General features: G+C 38.1%; 1 protein-coding gene across 1 annotated transcript; it reads right to left on the bottom strand.

Annotated features, from left to right (window-relative positions):
- Positions 1-16413: 16413 nt before the first annotated feature.
- On the bottom strand, positions 16414-18406 carry LOC140876074 (protein NLP6-like). Its single transcript, XM_073279930.1, has 4 exons — positions 17899-18406; positions 17716-17787; positions 16748-17577; positions 16414-16627 (listed from the first exon to the last, which is right to left on the bottom strand). Exons 1-3 carry the CDS (start codon positions 18166-18168, stop codon positions 17218-17220), a joined length of 702 nt encoding a protein of 233 aa, XP_073136031.1. The 5' UTR covers positions 18169-18406; the 3' UTR covers positions 16414-16627; positions 16748-17217.
- Between the last annotated feature and the right edge of the window lie 3122 nt (positions 18407-21528).

Here is a 21528-nt window from a genome sequence, read left to right as displayed (position 1 = left end):
TGATTACAATTCAATCATTCCAAGTTCACCACGCAAACGAATAAAAGTATTTTCATCTAGTGGTTTTGTAAAAATATCGCAATTTGATTTGTCGTGTCAACATATTGAAGTTCAACTTCATTTCGTTCGATGTGGTCACGAATAAAATGATGACGAATGTCAATATGTTTGGTGCGCGAATGTTGAATCGGATTCTTTGTAAGACATATGGCGCTAGTGTTGTCACAGAAAATAGGGATTTTTGAAAAAGAGACGCCATAGTCGAGCAATTGATGCTTCATCCAAAGAATTTGCGCACAACAACTACCGGCAGCCATATATTCGGCTTCGGTCGTTGATAACGCAACACAGTTTTGCTTTTTGGAAAACCAAGAAACCAAACAGTTTCCTAAAAAGAAACAGGTTCCACTAGTGCTTTTCCGGTCCACCTTATATCCACCAAAGTCGGCATCACAGTAAGCTTTTAAATCAAAGAAAGAATTTTTCGAATACCACAAGCCGAGATTTGGAGTATTTGAAAGATATTTAAAAATGCGTTTTAAGGCGAACAAATGTGATTCCTTTGGACATGATTGAAATCGTGCACACAGGCATACACTAAACATAATGTCTGGCCTACTTGCAGTAGCATATAGTAAGGAGCCAATCATACTACGAAAGGAAGATTGATCTACAGGTTTACCATTTTCATCTTTGTCGAGTCTGATTGCTGTGCTCATCGGTGTGGATGATGATTTTGTGTTCTCCATCCCGAATTTCTTTAGAATCTCCTTTATGTATTTGCTTTGGTTCACAAAGAACCCATCCTTGCACTGCTTGATTTGCAATCCGAGGAAATAGTTAAGTTCCCCCATCATGCTCATCTCAAAGTGATCTTGCATAAGCTTAGAAAATTCTTGGCAAAGATCTTCGTTAGTAGAACCGAAAATGATATCGTCCACATAAATTTGCACAATAAGCAAATCATTATCTCTAGATAAAGTAAACAATGTAATATCAACAATTCCTCTAGTAAAGCCATTGGTAATAAGGAAAGAAGAGAGTTTTTCATACCAAGCTCGAGGAGCTTGTTTCAATCCATACAAAGCTTTGTTGAGTCTATATACGTGATCAGATAACAAATTATCAACAAAGCCATCAGGTTGTTCAATATAGACCTCTTCTTTCAAATCACCATTCAAGAAAGCACTTTTAACATCCATCTGAAATAATTTAAAATTTCTAGAGCATGCAAAAGCAAGTAACATACGAATGGATTCAAGACGGGCAACAGGAGCATAAGTCTCATCATAATCAATGCCTTCTTCTTGACTATATCCTTTAGCTACGAGCCTAGCCTTGTTTCTAGTGATGGTGCCATGCTCATCAAGTTTATTTCTAAACACCCATTTAGTACCTATCACAGGTCTATCATGCGGCCTAGAAACAAGATCCCAAACATTATTGCGTTTAAATTCATTTAACTCATCTTGCATAGCAATAATCCAGGAATCATCAAGTAAAGCATCATCAACACATTTTGGCTCAACATGAGAAACAAAAGCAAGATGATTACAAATATTATTGAGAGAAGAGCGAGTAGATACTCCCTTTGATGGACTTCCAATTATCAGATCTTTAGGATGATCTTTGTGATGTGTCCATTCCTTAGGAAGTGGTGTTTCCTCAACTGTAGCATCTATATCATTTAAGCTTGAGGAAACCATCTCTTCTTCAAGTATTTCTATATCATCATTGTTAGTGCGAGAAATATTTAACAAAGATTCATCAAATATAACATGCATTGATTCTTCAACAAGTAAGGTGCGCTTATTGAATACTCTATAAGCCTTACTTGTAGTAGAATACCCAAGAAAAATACCTTTATCGGATTTGGCATCAAATTTGCCAAGGTTGTCCTTACCATTGTTGTGAATGAAGCACTTAGATCCAAAAGCCCGAAAGAATGAAATGTTAAGCCTCTCCCTCCATAACTCGTATGGAGTTTTCTTGAGAATTGGCCTTATTGATACGCGATTGATGATGTAACAGGCAGTGTTCATTGCTTCAGCCCAAAAATATTTTGGTAGAGAATGCTCACATAACATGGTCCTTGCAATCTCTACTAGTGTCCTATTTTTCCTCTCAACGACCCCGTTTTGTTGAGGAGTCCTAGGACAAGAAAAATTGTGACCGATGCCTTTTTCTATACAAAAGTTTGAAAAATTCTCATTTTGAAATTCAGTTCCGTGGTCACTACGGATCTGTTTTATTGAAAGATTTTTCTCATTCTCAACTCGTTTAGCAAAAGTTTTAAAATACTCAAAGGCATCATTTTTGTGAGCTAAAAACAATGTCCACGTGTAACGTGAAAAATCATCTACAATGACAAACGCATAAAGCTTTCCTCCTAAACTAGCGTTCCTCGAGGGACCACATAGATCTAGGTGGAGAAGTTCAAGGGGCATAGAAGTGGATACAAAATTTTTGCTTTTAAAAGATTCCCTTGTATGTTTGCCAAATTGACACGCATCACAAACAGAATCAAGTTTCAAATCAAGTTTTGGCATACCAACGACTAAGTCAAGTTTTAAAAGTTTTTCGATGGTACTAGGACCAACATGACCCAATCGTCTATGCCAAAGAATGTTGTCATCAACATTCACGGATACAAGGCTTTTTATATTTGATAAAGATAAATTATTTAAAGAGACCTTGTAAACGTTCTCACTTCTATATCCTTTGAAATTTATGGATTTGTCACTAATAAATGATACAGTGCAGTGTTGGGGAGTGAATTTGACTTCATAACCTCTATCGCACAATTGACTTATGCTTAGTAGATTATGCTTAAGTCCTTTCACTAGGAGTACATCATCAATTAGACAAGAATTAGATATACCTATTGAGCCGATGCCTTCAATTACTCCTTTGCTGTTGTCTCCAAAGGTGACAGTCCCCTTCTCCTTTGGTTTGATTGATTGAAGAAGATCCTTGTTCCCCGTCATATGTCTAGAACATCCACTGTCTAGATACCATATGCTAGGGAGAGCATTTTTCTTGTTTCCCTGAAAATAATTGATTTTGGTACCCTTTAGTTCTTTTGGGTCCACAATGTTAGAAAAGAGAGATACAAAATAGACTTCTAAGAGTTCAGTCTCTCATAGCAACATCATCGCCACTTTCCAAGAGTGCTCCCAGTAGTAGGTAGGGCATATGGCCACTTTAAAAACCTATTTCCTTGGACAGAGCAACGTTCAACAGGGAGACCAGCCGCAAGTCAAGGCATTTTTAAGCCGGTCTATATTGAACTCCCTTAGATTGTGATCTCATAATGCCGACTAATGAGTTGTTAAGTACTCTTAGGCCTCCATTTCATATAGCTCTTTTGAACATATTGATATTTCAATGATCTGCATTTATGTCTAACATGACCAGATTTGCAACAATAAGAACAAGTAGGGGGATCTCATTTTAGCTTTAGCTATTAGACTAGCAAAGTCTATAGACTTTTTACCATAGCCTATTCCTCCCTTATCAAAGCTACATTTCTGCATGCTAAGTAGGTTGTTCAATTTATTGCTACTCACATTGAATTTATCGAAAGATTTTTCTAAGTGATCTAAGTCATCCTTAAGTCTAAGGTTATCATGCTCCTTAGTTTCTAATTCCTTTTTAAGATTTCTATTCTCTTTTCTAAGAACCTTAACCATATCAAACATATCTTTATAAGCATGTAAGAGTTCATCGTAAGTAGGTACCTCGTCATCGTCGTCAGAGACGATGTCATCACTTTTAGCCATTAAGCAGAGGTTTGCTTCCTCGTCGTCGTCGTCGCTATCACTCCAGGTAGCTAGTAGGGCTTTCTTCTTTCCTTTGTCCACTTTCTTCTTGAGTGGGCATTCATTGGCGTAGTGACCTTGTTGTTGACAGTTGTAGCAGGTCACTTCTTTCTCAGGTTTCTTGTCCTTTTTGAATTTGTTTCCTCGCATGAATTTCTTGAATTTTCTTGCGAAGAGAGCCATGTCATCATCGTCATCTTCTTCGACTTGTGTAGTCAAGGCTATCCCTTTGTGCTTGACATCTTCTTTCTTTGATTCTTTTCTTGTGGACACTTCTAACTCATGGGTTTTTAGGGTCCCATGTAGTTGATCAAGATCATAGGCGGCAGTGTCCCCTTTGTTGGATTCGATGATGGCGGTTCTCTTTGCATCCCATTCTTTTGGTAGGGCACGAAGAGCTCTCCTCCAAACTTGCTTGGTAGGATATTGTTCTCCCAATTGTGCTAACTCATTGATGATTTGAGTAAGCCTTCGGAACATGGTGTCAACATCTTCGTTGGATTCCATCTCAAATGTTTCGTATTTGAGTTGGAGTAAGTCGATCTTTGTTTCTTTCACTTGGTTGGTGCCTTCGTGACATATCTCTAGCTTGTCCCATATCTCTTTAGCAGATGAGCACATCGATATCCGGTTGTACTCGTTCATATCTAAGGAACAATGCAAGATATTCATAGCTTTAGCATTTTGCGAAATTAATTTCATGTCCTCTTTTGAAAAGTCATCCATTCCCTTAGGAATTTCAACCCCATCAACTATTTTCATAGGTGTATAGGGACCTTTCACCGTCACTTTCCATAGGTCATAGTCTACGGATTGGATATATAGGGACATACGATTTTTCCAATACCCGTAGTTTATGCCATTGAAAAGAGGAGGACGATTAGTAGATTGCCCTTGAGCATAATCACTTGCTAGGTTTGCCATAAAAAGGTTTTGAAAAGTATTTTCAAATGGCTCTGATACCACTTGTTAGAACCTAATGGGGGGGGGGGATTAGGTTCTTTGGCAACTTTAGCAATTTAAAGCGATTATACTAAACGCAAGCGGAAGACTAGTAAAGCAATCAAATATAAAGCGGTAAATAAATGCGTAAAGTAAATAAAGCAGTAAAAGAGAGATAGGAATTGTTTATGGAAGTTCGACGATAAATCGTCTACGTCTCCCCTTCTTGGTTAAGTACGATTAACCAAGGATCCACTAGCACTCGAACACTTGGCCTTGATGGCTCCAAGGATAGCCTTTACAACTCAACACGATCACCGCGCCGATACAACTCGAACACTTGGCCTTAATGGCTCCAAGGATAGCCTCAACAAAAACACTTGGCTTCACACTCAAGTGTTTACAACAATCTCACAATACACTTGGCTTCACACTAAGTGTTTACAACAATAGCACAACCAACTCACAAACTATTTTCACAAATAACTCTCAAATATTGATTGAGCACTTTGGTAGAGAGAATATTGCTTGCAAATGAGAGAAGAAATGAGTTGGGATGTCTCTAAATGGTCTTGGCAAGCCTCTATTATAGTTGGCAAAGATTTGAATTTGAATTTGTGTGCTTGGAGCGTTTATTGGGAAGCCAAGGAGTAGAGATAAAGTGTAGGCGCCGCTGCCTTCTTTTTCCAGCACTGAGCAGATTTTGTGAAAAAATCATATCTCTCAATCTAACCGTTGGATTGAGCTAAAATTTGGACAGTCGCTTGAAAACATCTCAATCTTCAATCGGAACGGTGGAGATTGAATTTGAAAGAATCAAACACGTCCAGTAAATCTCGGAAGTCGCAAAATCACGTTCTCGCTTTTGTTCTGAGCATTACTTTTCAAAAATTCGAATCTCACAATCCATCCGTTGGATTGGCCTGAAATTAACACACAATCTTTGTAACATCCTGATATTGATAGTGATTGGTGGAGATTGGATTTGGATGCCTCCATCGATTCCAGTAGTCTTCTGAATCCGATACTTCAGCAGTTAGCTCCTTGCAGAAATAGCTACTGTTCAACATATTTGCAAAAATCATAACTCCATATCCAGCCGTTGGATTGATTTGAAATTTGGATACAGACTTTAAAACATCATGGAAATCCATGTGATCGGTGGAGATCGGATTTTAATAACCGAAGCATTCCCAGTATTTTCTGAAGTTGAGTCTTCATAGTTCATTCCTTGCAGAAGTAAGTACTGTGCAGCTTTGTTAAAAAAATCATATCTCCATATCCAGCCGTTGGATTGCTATGAAATTTGGAGAGAAGCTTGAGAACATCCTGATCTTGATTTTCACTGTTGGAGATCTGATTTGGATGACTGGAAAGTGCCCGGTGAATTTTGCAAGTTTCTGCTTTATAATATTGGCTTGTCCTTGTCCATTTCTTTTACAACTTCAAAGTAACTTCCAAGAATTTGATTGTTAATATGATCTAATCTGCAAAGTCTCACTTTAAATGGTTAGTAACAATTAACCGAGTTTTGTAATCATCAAAACATAATAATAGATTTGTTAATGCATTAAAAACATTAATCTCATAACACGAGATTTGTATGCGTTTAAGGCGTAACAATCACAACATTGCTGCTTTTGCTTTTGGGATCCTAGAGGATGAGATCACGTAACCAACTCACTGACTCTCCCCGATTGAGGTATTGCTACATATCACCATCCTCTAGACTTTGGTGCGACTATAAGGAGTCTGCTAGCACTAGGTGAAACGCTACACCCAGACCACTCACAATATAGCCCCCAAAACGCCTAACCATAAAAGAGGCCGGCCTACCCGGCTGAAATCAAGGATTCTTAGCTCAAGATGAATGCAATGCAAACATACCTCAATCAACTAAATTCGAGTAAAGGCAAATAACATACAAGAATGTGATTCTTCGGAACACTCGAATCAAGTCGGATTCGAGTCACTCGGTCCATTCCAGTCTAAGTCATCTTATACCTCTTCTCAAGACGTCGATGCTCCAAACCTTGAAACAACAACAATTCCCTCAATCGAGATTCAATAAACTTCCTAGCCGATTAATAAGAAAGTTGAAACTATACCGGCTACAATCTTCAAAGCGATTCAACCTCTTAAAATCTCCACAACTCAATGGCCTTAAAAACGAATTTGTACGGAGGTAAGAGAAGGATCAACAAAGACGATCAAACTCAATAGCCAAATATCATCGACTCAAAACGGTTCAAAATCTCAATTTCAAACCGGCGGCCTAACGGCTATATATTCTAATTAAACCGGAATCGCAGACAGCATCATAACAACGATATCAACTCAATTACAAATGCCCCAAAACAACAACAAAAGCTCAAACCCAACAAATAATAAAAAAATCCCTCAATTTTCGAAAATGGCTTCCTTCTAAAAATCATTAACAAATCCAGAAAAAACGACGCTCTAGATATTTTCAAAACCGTCTAGAGAATAATCGTTTCTAACTCTGCCAAGATCCAACATAATCCAAACTCAAATCAATTCTAACGATATCCAAAAATAAAATTCCTAGTTGATCGAAGAAAAACTTATTATAGAACTCATGAGGGGACAACTTAAGCTTTCGCAAGCCGTGCAATCGCTAATCTGGCCTTCAGAAATAAATTTCTAACCCTGGACGGATCGACCGAAAAAGTAAATTAGAAAGCTTGAAAGTTCACTGCTTTGCTCTTCAAATGGAGGGAGAGACGATGGAGGAGGATAATGGGGAAGGAATAAATAAGAGTCAAAGCTCTCTTAAATATCGAACAAACTCCCAACTTTTTTCCATTTTAGGTCCCTCAAAAATCCAAAATTTTCAAAAAGGACCCTGATCACAAAATCAAGACGGCTCTTGAACTCTGTGAATCTCCGGATTATCAAAAACAAAGTCAATTAAGTATAAAATCAAGCGTTACAATCTTGGAGTTAATTTCTTTGTCCCAGATTAATCGTATTGTAATCCCTTGATCATCTTTAATACTTTTAATGGTCCCCCCCCCCCCCCCCCCCCCCCCCCCCCCCGCGCGCCCCCCCCCCCACCCATGAAATTGGATTCGGGTTACTACAATACAAGCTATTATGTATTTTGATAAAATTATATGCATTATGTTGTATATATTGATGTATTCTTAGATCTTTAAGAGTTTTGAAAAACATTGTGTTTTTTCAATGAGATAGTTATGGTGAAGCATGTGTTCCGTTCTTTATGTTAAGTGAAAATATTTTTATGGGGAAAATGATTCAAAGATACTTAGATCAGAGATGTTTGGTGTGTGTTATCATGGTATGTATTTTAGGCTTAAATCATTTGAAGTTACGGTGTTCTTGATCGAAATTCTTTTATCAAGTTTTGAAGCTTTTTCATGTGGGCAATCAAGTTTTCAATGAGTGAGTGTGTATACATCTCAAAAAGAGATCATAGATGTTTGAAAAATCAGGTTTTTGTGTGTGTATATTTGATACGTAGATTTTGACACAAATCTTTTGAAGTTGATCATTTTTTAGTGAATCCTTTCGAGTTATTTGAAGTTTTTCATGTGTGTTATCAAAAGTTTCAATGGGTGAGTGGGTATTTGTAGTAGTTCGATTTCCTAATTAAGTTAATCAACTGCCTAAACATGCTAATTTGTTTTAAAGAGTTGAAAATATGATTCAAAATTATTGGAAATGGTTCTAAGGGCTTCGAGTCATTAAACAGTTTGGAAGCTCCGAAGAGTAGTTGGAAAGTAGCGATGTACTTCGAAGGCAGAGGGTGAGTTCGAAAGCTCCGAACTCAAGATCGAAATGTCCGATCTCCTTTGGATAGGAAAGTATGGGCTTTCTAATTGGTGAATTGACGTGAGATAGATCGAAAGGTCTGAACTCCGTTGGCAGCATTATGTTGTTAAATTAGGAACACGCATTCGGTGGCTAGAGATCGGAAGCTCCATAGACAGTTCGGAAGCTCCGAACGTGAGATCTAGTTTTGATCGTGGTGTATAAATAGGGGGCCGAGGGCTTCATTTCAATTCACAAATTCACTCTTCTCTCTCTTGTTTTTACTGCTTTGGAAGGTTTTTGGGCGTTGTCTTTAGGGTCAGTCGATAGCAAAGAGCTACCGGGATCGTAGCGAAGCTGTGCCTAGGTTTTGAGGTCATCACCATCAAAGGGTTAACTAATGACGCATTTATAAATATAGACTCTGATTAGCTTTAGTGAGTAGCTATTAGTCTAGTTAAGGCTTTTAATAGGCAGTAAGTGATATAATGATTTCTACTTATAGGCTTGGACTTGAGTACACGAGTGGCTAGGTTGCTTGAGTTGCTTGATTAGAGGTACATACGTATTATCTGAGATATCCTAGTTGAGTATGCATGTTCTATGTTTGCATGATTTATATGGCATGGCTTATGTGCATTTATTATTCCATAATTATTATATATTGCATGCATTATCATGTTGGGCCTATACCTTGATGTTACCGATAGTGGGGTCGCTTATGTAAGGTCCAAAAGTCCACTAGCTCAATCACGATAATTTTAAATGATTTATATGATTTTATGCATTTTATGCATGGAATTTAATTGTTATATTTTATGATGATATGATATGTCTGATACTTATGTGTTGCAAGTTATTTTAATATTTTCAGGTTTGAAATTTAATTATGAACCGAATGAACGAGACTAGCCTTCGAACAAGTTAAGAAAATGTTTTATGTTTAAATTTAAAGTTTGGGGCCTTGTTATTTTATGGGATGAGTGAATTAATTTTTAAAATTTTTAATTCTAACTAATGGGCTGACTTTCAAGCCCATTAGTCACAAACTATCAGACGTCAAAAACTTTTCAGTTCTTTTCTTTTTTTCTTAGACACCGACTTCTCTCTCTCTCTCTCTCTCTCTCTCTCTCTCTCTCTCTCTCTCTCTCTCTCTCTCTCTTCAAAATCTGCATCCACAATTTAGGGAAAGTTCTTCAATATTCGAGGCTAGATCGTTCCCAAGGTGCAGAGTAAATCCAAACATCAACGATAAGACAAGTTTTTAATGTTTTGAAACCACCATTCAAGAGTATAGGTATTTTGATATGAACCCTAGGTGTATATGTCGATTTTATGCATGACTCATGAAGAAATTTTGAAGTACGATGTATAGTTGTGAAGCGTGATGCGTTCCCGATGTTTTTGGATGAAAAGTTATGGAATTTTATGAATTTAAGGGTAAAAATCTGATATTTTTTATGTGAGTATTTTAGATCTAAGTTTTGAACTATGTTGGTTGATGCTGATTGTTGTTGGGCAAATCTTTTTCGAGTTTTGAAGTTTTTGCATGTCCAAGATTATTATTTTTTCAATTGTAAAAAGTTTTTGGGTAAAATGAAGTCGAAAGGGATTTAAAGGTCCGAGGTAGTCACGAGGAGCGCCTAGGCGTCGCTGCCTGGTTTCCCAGGCAGCGAGCCGCGCGCTCGAACAACCACTTTTGGGTGCTCGAGCGCCTAGCGCGCATCGAGTGCAAATAGTTCTGCCCATTTTTATTTTTTTTTCCTTCGAAGACTTTCAAGTTTATGATCTTTTAAGCTATTTTAAGTGTTTTTAAGATGTTCTATTGGAAAAAGTTTCCAATTCGGATGTTCGGGACGGATGAAAGGACTCACGTGGATCGATGTAGTGTGTAATGCATACGTATGATACCTTTCCTTGTGAAACCTATGTTTACATTGAAAGTCATGATAAAATTTCTGAAGTATGATATGCATGATGTTATCACGAAAGTTTACGAGCATGAATGATGAAATGCATGAAAAATATTTTGATGTTGTATGTGCTTTTGTGGTGGCAATACGTGACTGGTACTTCGGATTGAGCCCCGGAGAGGCCTTTCCAAATATGTGCTCACTAGATGGAATGTTATGACTGGCGTCCTAGAATGAGCCCCGGGGATGATCTTTCCAAAGAATGAAAGTTTAAATGGCCGATGTCATATGGTAGTTGTACAACGAATCCGTGATCACGGAAACAAATAATGTTCTCATAATGATGGTTGCCACAACTGCATGTATCTCATCACCCATAAATGTTCAAGTTTTACTAGATGTTCATGTTATGCCTTTATTTTAAGTTCAAGTTTTATGTACGAATTTTGTAAGCATTTTCTTGCTGAGTCTTTAGACTCACTATACTTGATTGGTGCAGGTAATTGATAATGATGCCATTGATGACTTTATTGATGAGTATGGGGTCGGACCTGAAGAGGAGCAAACTGTCGGGGCGACGAGTGATGCATGAGCGGCTACGTTTATGAATAGTTTTATTTGTGCACAGTTGGAGGAAAAAAAGTTTAGATTTTTACGACTTTTGAGGAAATTGATGTTTTGGAATCATTTCATGAAGTTGTGGTGCACAATTACTATTTTAATTAAATATTTTTATTTGCACAAAAACATTTTCCCAAATTTTTAAGAATGTATGTTTAGTAGCGTTCCCTAGTTTTGAGACGTTATAGCTCAACCCTGGGTTTATAAGTGGATGGTTGGATTCCGTGGATTCGGGTCGGTGATAAGCCTCCACTATTTTTTTCTGGTATGGGAGCCACAATCCTGGTGCGATGGCCCAGTGTGCTACATATCATGGCGTCATTTGTTTAAGCAGTGTCTTTTTATCGTGATAGGTTTCTGGTACTCGTTTCATTTGCATGAACATTCATAGCATGTGTATACTCATACTTTCGTAGTGAGAATTGTTATCTCACGTCCTCGGTTTTTGGTTCTGGACACGCCATTCCATGGGGCAGGTCTTAGTTTGTATGGACCAGGAGGTAGAGGTCGTTGAGCTGCAGTGATGTTGGGATTGTTCCATACCAGGTTTTCCATTTTTGGATTTTAGCATTGATATTCGATCGGGTTGTATTAAATCAATTGATTTCCAGTGCCGATTGTGTTTCTGCCGATGGTTTTATTGTCTCACTTTTAGTTTCTACTGGTTTTATTTTGATTATTGTGCTTTAAGATAATTTTTCATACTTAAGCTTTCTTAGTTGGTGATAATGAAATGGGTCACTACATTTTATGGTATTAGAGCATGCATTGAGATTTATGATCTTGGAAAATAGTCTTGAGGTTAATTTCTGTTGCCTTTATAGTTGGCAGGCGATGGAGACGAGAGTCATGGGAGTGTCGGTGGACGCTGGAAGATGATGAGGAACGAGATCATCATCATGGACACCATCACCACAGGGATTGTAGATGTCATTTTGACATGCACAAGTTTGTGCATATGGATCTGAAGTCGCTGGGGGTGGCAAACCTCCAGGGGTTACGGAGAACAAGCTGGAGCATATGGAGAGTTGCTTTTAGATTTACCACTACAACAAGGAGCAGCGGATAGAGGCTGTCAACTTCCTTTTGGAAGGGAGTGCTCGCAAGTGGTGAAAGTCTAATTCTACGCCCATGATATTCGAGCGAGGCATAGCTACTTGGAAAGAGTTTCGTACAACGTTTCAAAAACTGCACTTTCCTCAATCACCCCGTCAATTAAAGACGAACGAATTGCTGAATTTTTGACAGGGCACAACATGTCGATAGACGAGTATTGACAGAAATTATTTGCGTTGTTTCCGTATTGTCCGTATGTGGCTGCCAGCTCAGAGGCCAAGTATGACCACTTTCTGCAAGACCTCAACCCTAAGATCCACGGCCAAGTAGTTATCTGCGACGATCCGACGGTGTACGAGGGGTTGGTTAATCATGATCGACAGAAAGTTCTTTGGGGCCTAAACCCCAGTCTTTCAAGAAACCTGGTGCATCTTCTTTTTTTTTGGGGTTCTGGTGGAGGTTTTTTCCATTTCGGGAAGAAGAAAATTCAGTGCAAGAAATGGTAGGGGACGTCATCCTATCGACAAATGCCATGGAACAGGAGGTTGCTTGTTTCCGTTGTGGCCAGATAGATCACATGAAAAAAGATTGTTCTCAGTCAGTTGGAGGAGCAACATCTGGCTCTAGTTCCCAGGCATCGGTTTCGCAAAAGCTGTCTAGACAGTCTGTTGGGAGCACCAACCAGAGGCCATATATCCCAAGGCAAGTTTTTGAACTAAGCCAAGATTAGGTTCAGAGGGAGAACGAGGAGGTCATCGCAGATACATTTATTTTGTGTGGTATTCCTGCATTCGTTAATTCTCATAGATAATGGTGCATTGCATTCATTCATTTCAGCATGTTTTTTTTAGCGTTAGATTGTCCGTATATATCTTTAGGACGTAGTGCTTTCTGTATCTACCCCGACTGGTCATTCGACTTTGGTCAAGCGTGTAAGTTTTGGGTTGCTCTTTAGAATTTGAGAGCTTTAAGTTATCTGCGAATCTCATGATTCTAGCGATGGAGGATTTTGATTGTATCTTGGGTATCGACATTTTTACTTCTTATTGAGCTACTGTGGATTGTTATCAAAAGATCATGCAGTTTCGTCCGGTTGAGGGAGATAGTTGGTTTTTCTATGGTGAGGGAGCATGATCCCTTATGCCTTTGGTATCAGCTTTGAAGGATTGTCAGACTTTAGAGGCGATTGATACATCTACAAGAAGCAGGGTTATTGAGGAGTTATCAGTTGTTTGCGAGTATCCGGATATTTTTCCGGATGAGAGGTAGAGTTAGGGATCGAACATGTGCTAGGGATGACACCGATATCTCGTGCACCTCATCGTCAGACACCATCAGATATGAGGGAGTTGCAACATCAATTGTAGGATTTGTTGAATAACGGTTATATCCGATCGAGTGTTTCACCTTGGGGATAGCCAGTTTGTTCCAAGTTTATGATTAAAAAGGTTATATTAATTAGTGATATTCTTAAAATAATTGAATAAATATTAAAATTAATAGAATTAACTTGTTTTAAAAAAACTTGTAGTAGTCCGGTTCCATTTTACAAGATTAAGTGATTTTAAACATGTTAGAAAATGACATATAATTTTAAAAGTGTCAAAACATGTTTAACGAGTCATTATTTGGTAAAAATTAAGTGGAAAATCAGATCCGGAACGTCCGAAAATGGTAGGAAGAGTTCCGGGGGTCTCAGACAGTCCAAAATCAGCCAAAAAAGTTTGGAAGGACCGAAGCATTTCAGAGCATGCAGACCAGTTCAGACCGTCCGATCCCAGTTCGGACCGTCCGAACTCAGCAGAGTCCAGGTGTCGAAATGGCTCAGACAAGTGGCATTTTGGACCATCCGAGCCCAGTTCGTACCATCCGAACTCAGCAGTGTCCAGGTGTCTCAGTAGATCAGACGTGTGGCAGTTCGGATCGTCCAAACTCCGTCTATAAATAGGCCATCCGAGGGCCTCATTTTTCACTCAATTTCACGAAGTCTCTCTCAGTTCCAGCTTAGGTTAGAGGTTTAGGGGTGATTCCAGCCTTCCTAGGCTTGGTCCGAAGGTTGGCCAGACGCTCCGGGGTTCCAGCGGAGAAGTGCCCAAGTTCTGGGCAGTCGTCATCAGTGGGCTGACGAAAGACGCGGGTATAGCTCTGGCTCCTTATAGTAAATAAAGAGTATGATATAGCATAGTTAAGACTTTTAGAATAAGATTATAATGCATGAGTACTTTGCATTGTAGTGCGGACTGTATGATTGGACATAGTGCTGGTCTAGTTTGCCTAGTGTATGAGGTACGGTGGTACTATTCGAGATATCGAGATTGAGTATGCATGTATTATGTGTTTGCATGGATTATATGATTGCATGTTTTTATATATATAGCATGTCACGACTGTATGTTGCATACATGAGCATATTGAGCCTTTACCTTAGAGGTATCCTGTAGTAGGACGCTCACCCTACGAGTTGTGGATGGTTGGATACGTAAGTCTTATGTCAGCTTACTGTGATGGTTGGACATATGTACTAGTATCAGGTCATCATTATCCACTGAGTATATGAGCCACCTCCTGATGCGACGACGCAGCGTGCTATATACCTGTGCCCGGTCTATGAGCTTGTTTCTTGACCTGAGAGTCTTGGTACCCAATTCACTTGCATACATGCACACATAACACCGTATAATCATACTCTCGTACTGAGCTTATCATGCTCACGTTTTGTACTTTGTTGTATCTGGACACCCTATTCCATGGGGCAGGTCTGCGGCTGGACGATACTGATGGTTCCAGGAAGGCTTAGGCGTTGGATGACTAGCAGGATTTTGTCTAGGCTTTTGTTTTTGTTGTATTTGGGTTAATACACCGGAGTTATTCGATATGGTTGTAAACAATATTTCTTTATTGTTTAAGATTTTCCGTTGTTTAATTTTTATTTATTTAATTATGTTTAATGCATGCTTAAACTTTTAATTAGTAGTTGATAACGGTGCGGGTCATTATAAAGCTAGTAACAAAATTAAAATATTTTATTACTTATTAAATTTTTACTAATTTCAATTTCCAAAATAAAAATATTAATTACTAATATATAAAATAATTAAAATGTAATAATACTATCAGCATTAAATCACGGTTAGTAACAATTTTGATATTATATAAATACAATAATATATTAATAATAATTAGAATATGATTAATAATAATTATATTGTTATAATGTTAGTCATATAATAAATTATATTTAAATATTAGTAAATTTGTTGAATTTTCAATGATTTTAAACTTCGTGCATGGTTTTATAGGAAAAAATAAATTAATCAAGTATCATTCCTCATTCCTCGAGGTATTACTTAAACATCAACATCATGAGGATAATAATGTCTACAGTGCGGGTAGGTGTGGGCTTTACCGGCCAATCATGTGCAATCTTAATTCTGTATGCCAAACACATGATAATATAGTGATGGATTAAAAAACAATCCTCGCACCGAAAGATGCAGGGGAAATAATATGCAGCAACGTGGATTCCCTTGTTTCACGAGCGTCTCATTCCTGAAGAAAAACATAGCAACTCAAACTTTAAGTTAATTTTCCTTGTCACCACGTCAGAACTCCAATATATTTTTTCAGTTCATTTCAACTTATCTTTACAGGCACTACTTCAAGGATACTCATTTATCAACATATTGCGTCCACTAAAAAATAATGAACCCCACATTTATTGATAAATGTTCACCGTTAAATATATATCAAGACAACATATTTTTCATTCAATCTGACATCACCCAAAAATCCGTTAATTGCATATGTCCATTTACAATCAAATTAGGCATTTTTTTATTATTTTTTAGGTTCCAAATCTGGCATGCTCGTAAGTCAAAATCCACCAACTTCATTTCTCTTATTTGATTTTGGCTGATCTGATCCTAGGGGTACAAACGAACCGAATCGAACCGAATAATGGTAAAATTTTAAGGCTCGAATTCGACTCGATAAGAGTATATTCGAGTTCGAGCTCGATTCGAAGTTCGAAATTTTTTTAATAGTTTGGCTCGAGCTCGGCTCGAAATGAAGTTCGAGTTCGGTTCGAAATATTTGAACCTATTCGTGAACTATTTGGATATTATGGTTCGAAAAGCTCGAAATGTTCGAAAAAGTTCGAAATGTATGTATATTTATTATATAATTATAATATATTAATTAAATATTAAGGCTCGCGAACTATTAGGGAACTATCGAACAGAGTAATTTCGGCTTGAGCTCGGCTCGAAAAAAGTTCGAACATGTTCAAATTCGGCTCGAGTTCGATAAGCTCGAATACGAATCAAATATTTATCGAGCGGGCTCGTAAAGCTCACGAACATGTTCGGTTCGTTTGCTCCCCTAGCTGATCCTCACGAGCGAAAATGGCATCTCCCAACTCATCGAAAATTCTCTTCGTTATAGATCCCCTTGTAGGGGGCAGTGGCGCATTTCTACTTCCTGTAATGCACATAATTTGTTCCACAGTCATGAAGGATATAAGTGTTTTGAAACTCAACTTCAACGTGAAAAAAAAAAAAAAAAAAGAAAGAAAAATCTTATCAATCTTTATACGCTTACCTCCTAACATCTTGCCTTTGAAATTCTCATTGTTGATTTCAAACCAATCTTTATCACGTTTACTTGTGTTCCTTTCCACTGAACGTACATTGCTCATGTTTTTAAATCCAATTTCAACCATTCCCACAGAAGCCAATCTGTCAGAAAATGAATGCACAAGATTCTTTGTATCAGGATGCTCCCTTTCAGTAAACATATTGGGTCTCTTCGGATTTAGGCAGAAGGCAGCTATCCAGGTGACCTGATTGAAAAGAAGTATATCCATCTTCTTTAGAAAATTCTATAGCTTCAGTAATTAATTCCCGTTGTATTTGCTGTCCCGACGCCAACTTAAAACTTTGGAGTTTCTGCTTCATTATTGACAGTAAAGAGGATATGAAGGACCGTGGATGACCATGAGTTCCAAAAAACTCGAGAACATAAAGATTGTTCCGTGTGTGGGAACTCTGAAGGCATATTGCAAAACAAAATTATAACCTAGCCACCTGTGCGTAATGTGCCAGTGGTTGCTCTATTATGCTGAAATCACAAAAATTTTGACAAAAACACAACTTATTTTCAGATTCTAGCGTTCTTCCAATGACTCCTTTCCATGGATGCAGCTGAAGGAACTTGCGGGATTTAATGAAGTCGTGTATCCGCTTATCACTAAGTTCCAGAAGGTCAACATCCGAGGACGAAGCTAGCTCCAAACAACTCATTTTGTTATCAGCGTAAGCACATTCACTGCAAGGGATCCAGACTGATGCCACTTGAAGTTGGGGACTCTTTCTCACTAGCTCAATCATCACATTGATTTCATCGAGGGCTACTTGTTGGCCTTCAACAATCTGAATCGTATATAATAGATATCATATAACCATAAGATTAATGGTGCATCTAATATCAATCATATATATAGTCTTTAAATGTATTCATGAAATCTATAATTTTCTCATACATGAAATGATAAGAAAGGATAAATTTACATTTTTATTGGGGAAGCCACTTTCTTTGAAACATGAATGATGACTGATATTCACTGATCTCAGATTTGCTGCCTGCAAGAATTGGTACTTTTTTTTTATTAATAATACTATATCTTATTCTTTAAAATCAACATGGGGTGGGGAGCAAATTAAGGAAAATATATATAGTCGAGGAAACTATACCGCTAATTTTTCTACTATGGCTTCGAAAGTAAAAGGGCATCCAAAAAACTCGAGTACGCCAACACATATCTGGTCGTGTGACTCAAACAAAGGCAAAGCCATGTATCTTCTTGCATCACGGTGAACAAAATAATCCCGTAGTGGAAACTCTCTTTCCAAATACAGACGCAGGTCTGGGGAAGACTCTGGGTGGCCATTTAGGAAAACACGTCCAATTGGTCCAAGCTCCTCTTCTTTTGCTCCTTCACCTACATAATAGAGATATTCCATGCAATGCTTCCGAGAAAAACACAGTCCTATAGATGGAAAACCAAGAGCAAATGCTGGTCTGAAGTTGATAGGTATGGCTTGTTCTCAATCATTTTTTTGTGCCCAAAATTGAATTAAAAAATCGGGGTTGGATTCCACAGTCCATATGGACAGAATTTCCCTCAATAACAATCTGACATTCTCCTGGAGTACAAGATCATCACTAGCTCCATATTCTGATTGTATACCTTCTCCTGTTATGCACCGAAAAAATCCATCCGTACCTACGTTTCAGTGGTGCTTGTATGAATAAATCAATCACTCAATTGCAAGAATTCCCTGAATTCAGAAAGTGTATACCTATCATTAAATCTATCTATTGGCCACACCACCAGTGTATTTTCCTCCGATAGTTGATAGCTCTCTTTTCCCGGGTCATATAGGTTAATCTCCCGTAACATACTTCTTTGGCTTGATTCAGGGGAAGGAAACGTATTGCTTTTACAAATTTCATTGACCACCATACTGAGGAAAGGTGTCCCTATTCCGTTTGCAATCTTACAAGCTTTTGAGGTTTTCGATTCCATTGTTTTGTGTTAGCAAAGCCAACAACATCCGGAACAAATGTATGAATCAACTCGGCCTCTGAGGTTGAAGAAAGAACTCAAAAAACCAGATTAGGTCGTTGTCCTTGTTCTCCATACCTATATTACTTACTATGACAAATCGCAAAACAAAAGGAAATATCTAGTCTCGTATGTGCTTAATTGTGACCATTGGGTTACTCTGAAATTCTAGAAATCACTTAAAGTTTTTGGGCCAAAAGCATGCCTTTTTTGTGTGGATGGATATTGCCAAACTCCAACAAATCCCTTGTTCCAACTATGAATAAACTGAAATTCACAGGTAAAAAACAAACTCAACGAGTGTGTTTCAGAGACACATCCACCAGTGAATTTGTTCAAACGACATGTGTTGTTTTATTTAGCGAATTATATATTCGTTCCATAACATAGACATGCGATTATCTTCGTTTTAGCAATTTGCTATTGCCGACCTACCAAAGACCTGCGCTAGATGTAGTTTGGGGGTACGTGTCCTAATAGCCAATTCAAGCATTCTCCCTAACTTCCAACAGTTGTGATTGCTGATGACCATATATGAAATTCTGAGTAGAAAAAATTCATTGCAAAAGTTAACAAATATTAGAACATAAACTACACGTACTCTGCACGCACTTGAAATAAACATAGAGCATCGTAATGTTTAAGCTAAATGAATTAGTTAAAACTTTACTTACCTCTACAGTATTAGTACTCTTTCGAGTTATCCTCATGCCAAACTACCTGGTATGATCAGTATGTAGGATTGGGTGCACAATAAGACATACACGCGACTAGCAAATCGTAGAAATTTTTCTATTGACAGGATGATATGAAAATTTGAAGCTCACTCAAATACTCTAATATTTTTTTCATTTCCAAGAGATGCTACCCAATTAGTGGTGTGAAAAAAAATCCTTTAAATCATGGAGAAGAAGTTAAACGAACTTTATTCTATTTACTTTGGTCATAAAATAATGCATATATGTGAATTAAAAAATAATAATGAAAAAGAAAAACCTTTGAATCTCAGAGGTGAGGCAAAAATGTTTTGTGTTCCTTGAAAGTTTTAGGACCACTAGGACACCAATAAATTTGTTTATTTGCCTTCAAGACAAAGGCTGGTAAAGCCAAATATTATCTTAATCCGCCAACTCGCAGCATGATCTCGGAGTGGCAACTCTTCCATGGAGTACATAAGAGATATCTGGACTGGATTCCTGATTAATCCCACCTCGAAATACCCTCCCTGGGGAACACCAAGATGCTCTTCTGCTTCGACCATAAACTCGTGTTGGGTGTTCTCTTCCTGTACCCAACATAATCCTTTTATAAGATATGCAATAGCAAAGGGTTGACCTAAAGTTGTGAGATAACCTCCTGACCCCAACCTCTTTTGGTGGCCCAAAACTGAAACAAATAAAATATGGCCATTCTAGGTTTTCTAAGGGCAAGTTGTGATCTTTTCTCTTCCGACTACCGTTCTTGATCTAGACAACATCAGGATTACTGTTTTCTACCTCTCTGTTGCTTCCCAGAAAACATACCCTTCCTCCGTTTTCTCCCAAGACAAGAAATCAGCAGTGCACGTCAATTGTTCATTGAATTCAGATTCTGACGAATACATACCATGACACCCCTCCAATTCCTCCATGATCAATGGATAGGAGTCTTGCCATGCTAGGTTCTTCACAAATCAAGATTTAGAACAGAAACGGATAATTATGGTTGTGAATATTATTAGACAGTATTCCTTTCGTTCTCTGAGCTGAACAAAATCGAGAGGAAAAGTTTGAGTAAGAGAGAGACGAAATAGACCAATGACCTCATAATTGATTAGATATGGTCGCATTACCTTTTACTCCCATGAGCCCATCCAATACAATTTTTATTTTTTTTTAAAGGAAACTTATAACTTTATTGTAACTATGAAACCTAAAAAATTACAAATTTAATCAATCAATTCGGAAAAATCTCAGGCTGCAATGAAAAGAAACAAGAGAAGAATAAGCAAATTTAGCTAAAAAATTGGCCACCTCATTGGCCAACCGCTGAACCTGAGATATAGAAACACTATCAAGGTGAGATATTAAAGACTTTATCTCCGACGCACACCTACCCATGTAGCTCAAATCTCCAGTTGGCTTCGTGACTGCTTGCACTGCCAATAAAGAATCCAATGTAACCAGAACTCGAGTAAGTGCTTTTTCTCGAACTAGATCAAGGCCTGCTCAAATAGATAATAACTCTTCTAACACCACAGATCCAAGCATCAGAATAGACTGACCAAATGCCGCCAGCGGTTGTCCCTCAGATTCTCTAACCACCCATTCAATCCCACAACGATTATTCTCTTCATCAAAGCTAGCATCCACAAATAATCAAACATGACCAGCTGGCGAAAGTGCCCATTTAATAGGAGATGGGACGACCACACCTGGCTTCGATATAACCAGCTCATGCACGGAATTATTATAATCCCTCCATAGCGCCTATCCATTCCCTGAAACATCACGCATCTCCCGAATTTCATGGCTATGCAGTGTTCGGCATCTCTCACCCCATAAGGACCAAGCTATGCAAGCAAACTCGTCCACCTGACCTCGGTCCTGCTGTTATAATAACCTCAAGCACACCTCCTTTGTATCTAAATTCGAACAGTGCATCAAATCTTCCCAAATATCATTATGCTTCAAAAATCTCTTTTTCACCAGATAGAAAAATAATGCATGACATGTCGTATCCTCAGAATAGTGACAAAGTGGACACCATTCTGCAG

This window comes from Henckelia pumila, chromosome 1, assembly GCF_033568475.1.
Source record: "Henckelia pumila isolate YLH828 chromosome 1, ASM3356847v2, whole genome shotgun sequence".
In the NCBI taxonomy this organism is placed as follows: Eukaryota; Viridiplantae; Streptophyta; class Magnoliopsida; order Lamiales; family Gesneriaceae; genus Henckelia; species Henckelia pumila.
This window is presented reverse-complemented; position numbering and strand designations above follow the sequence as displayed.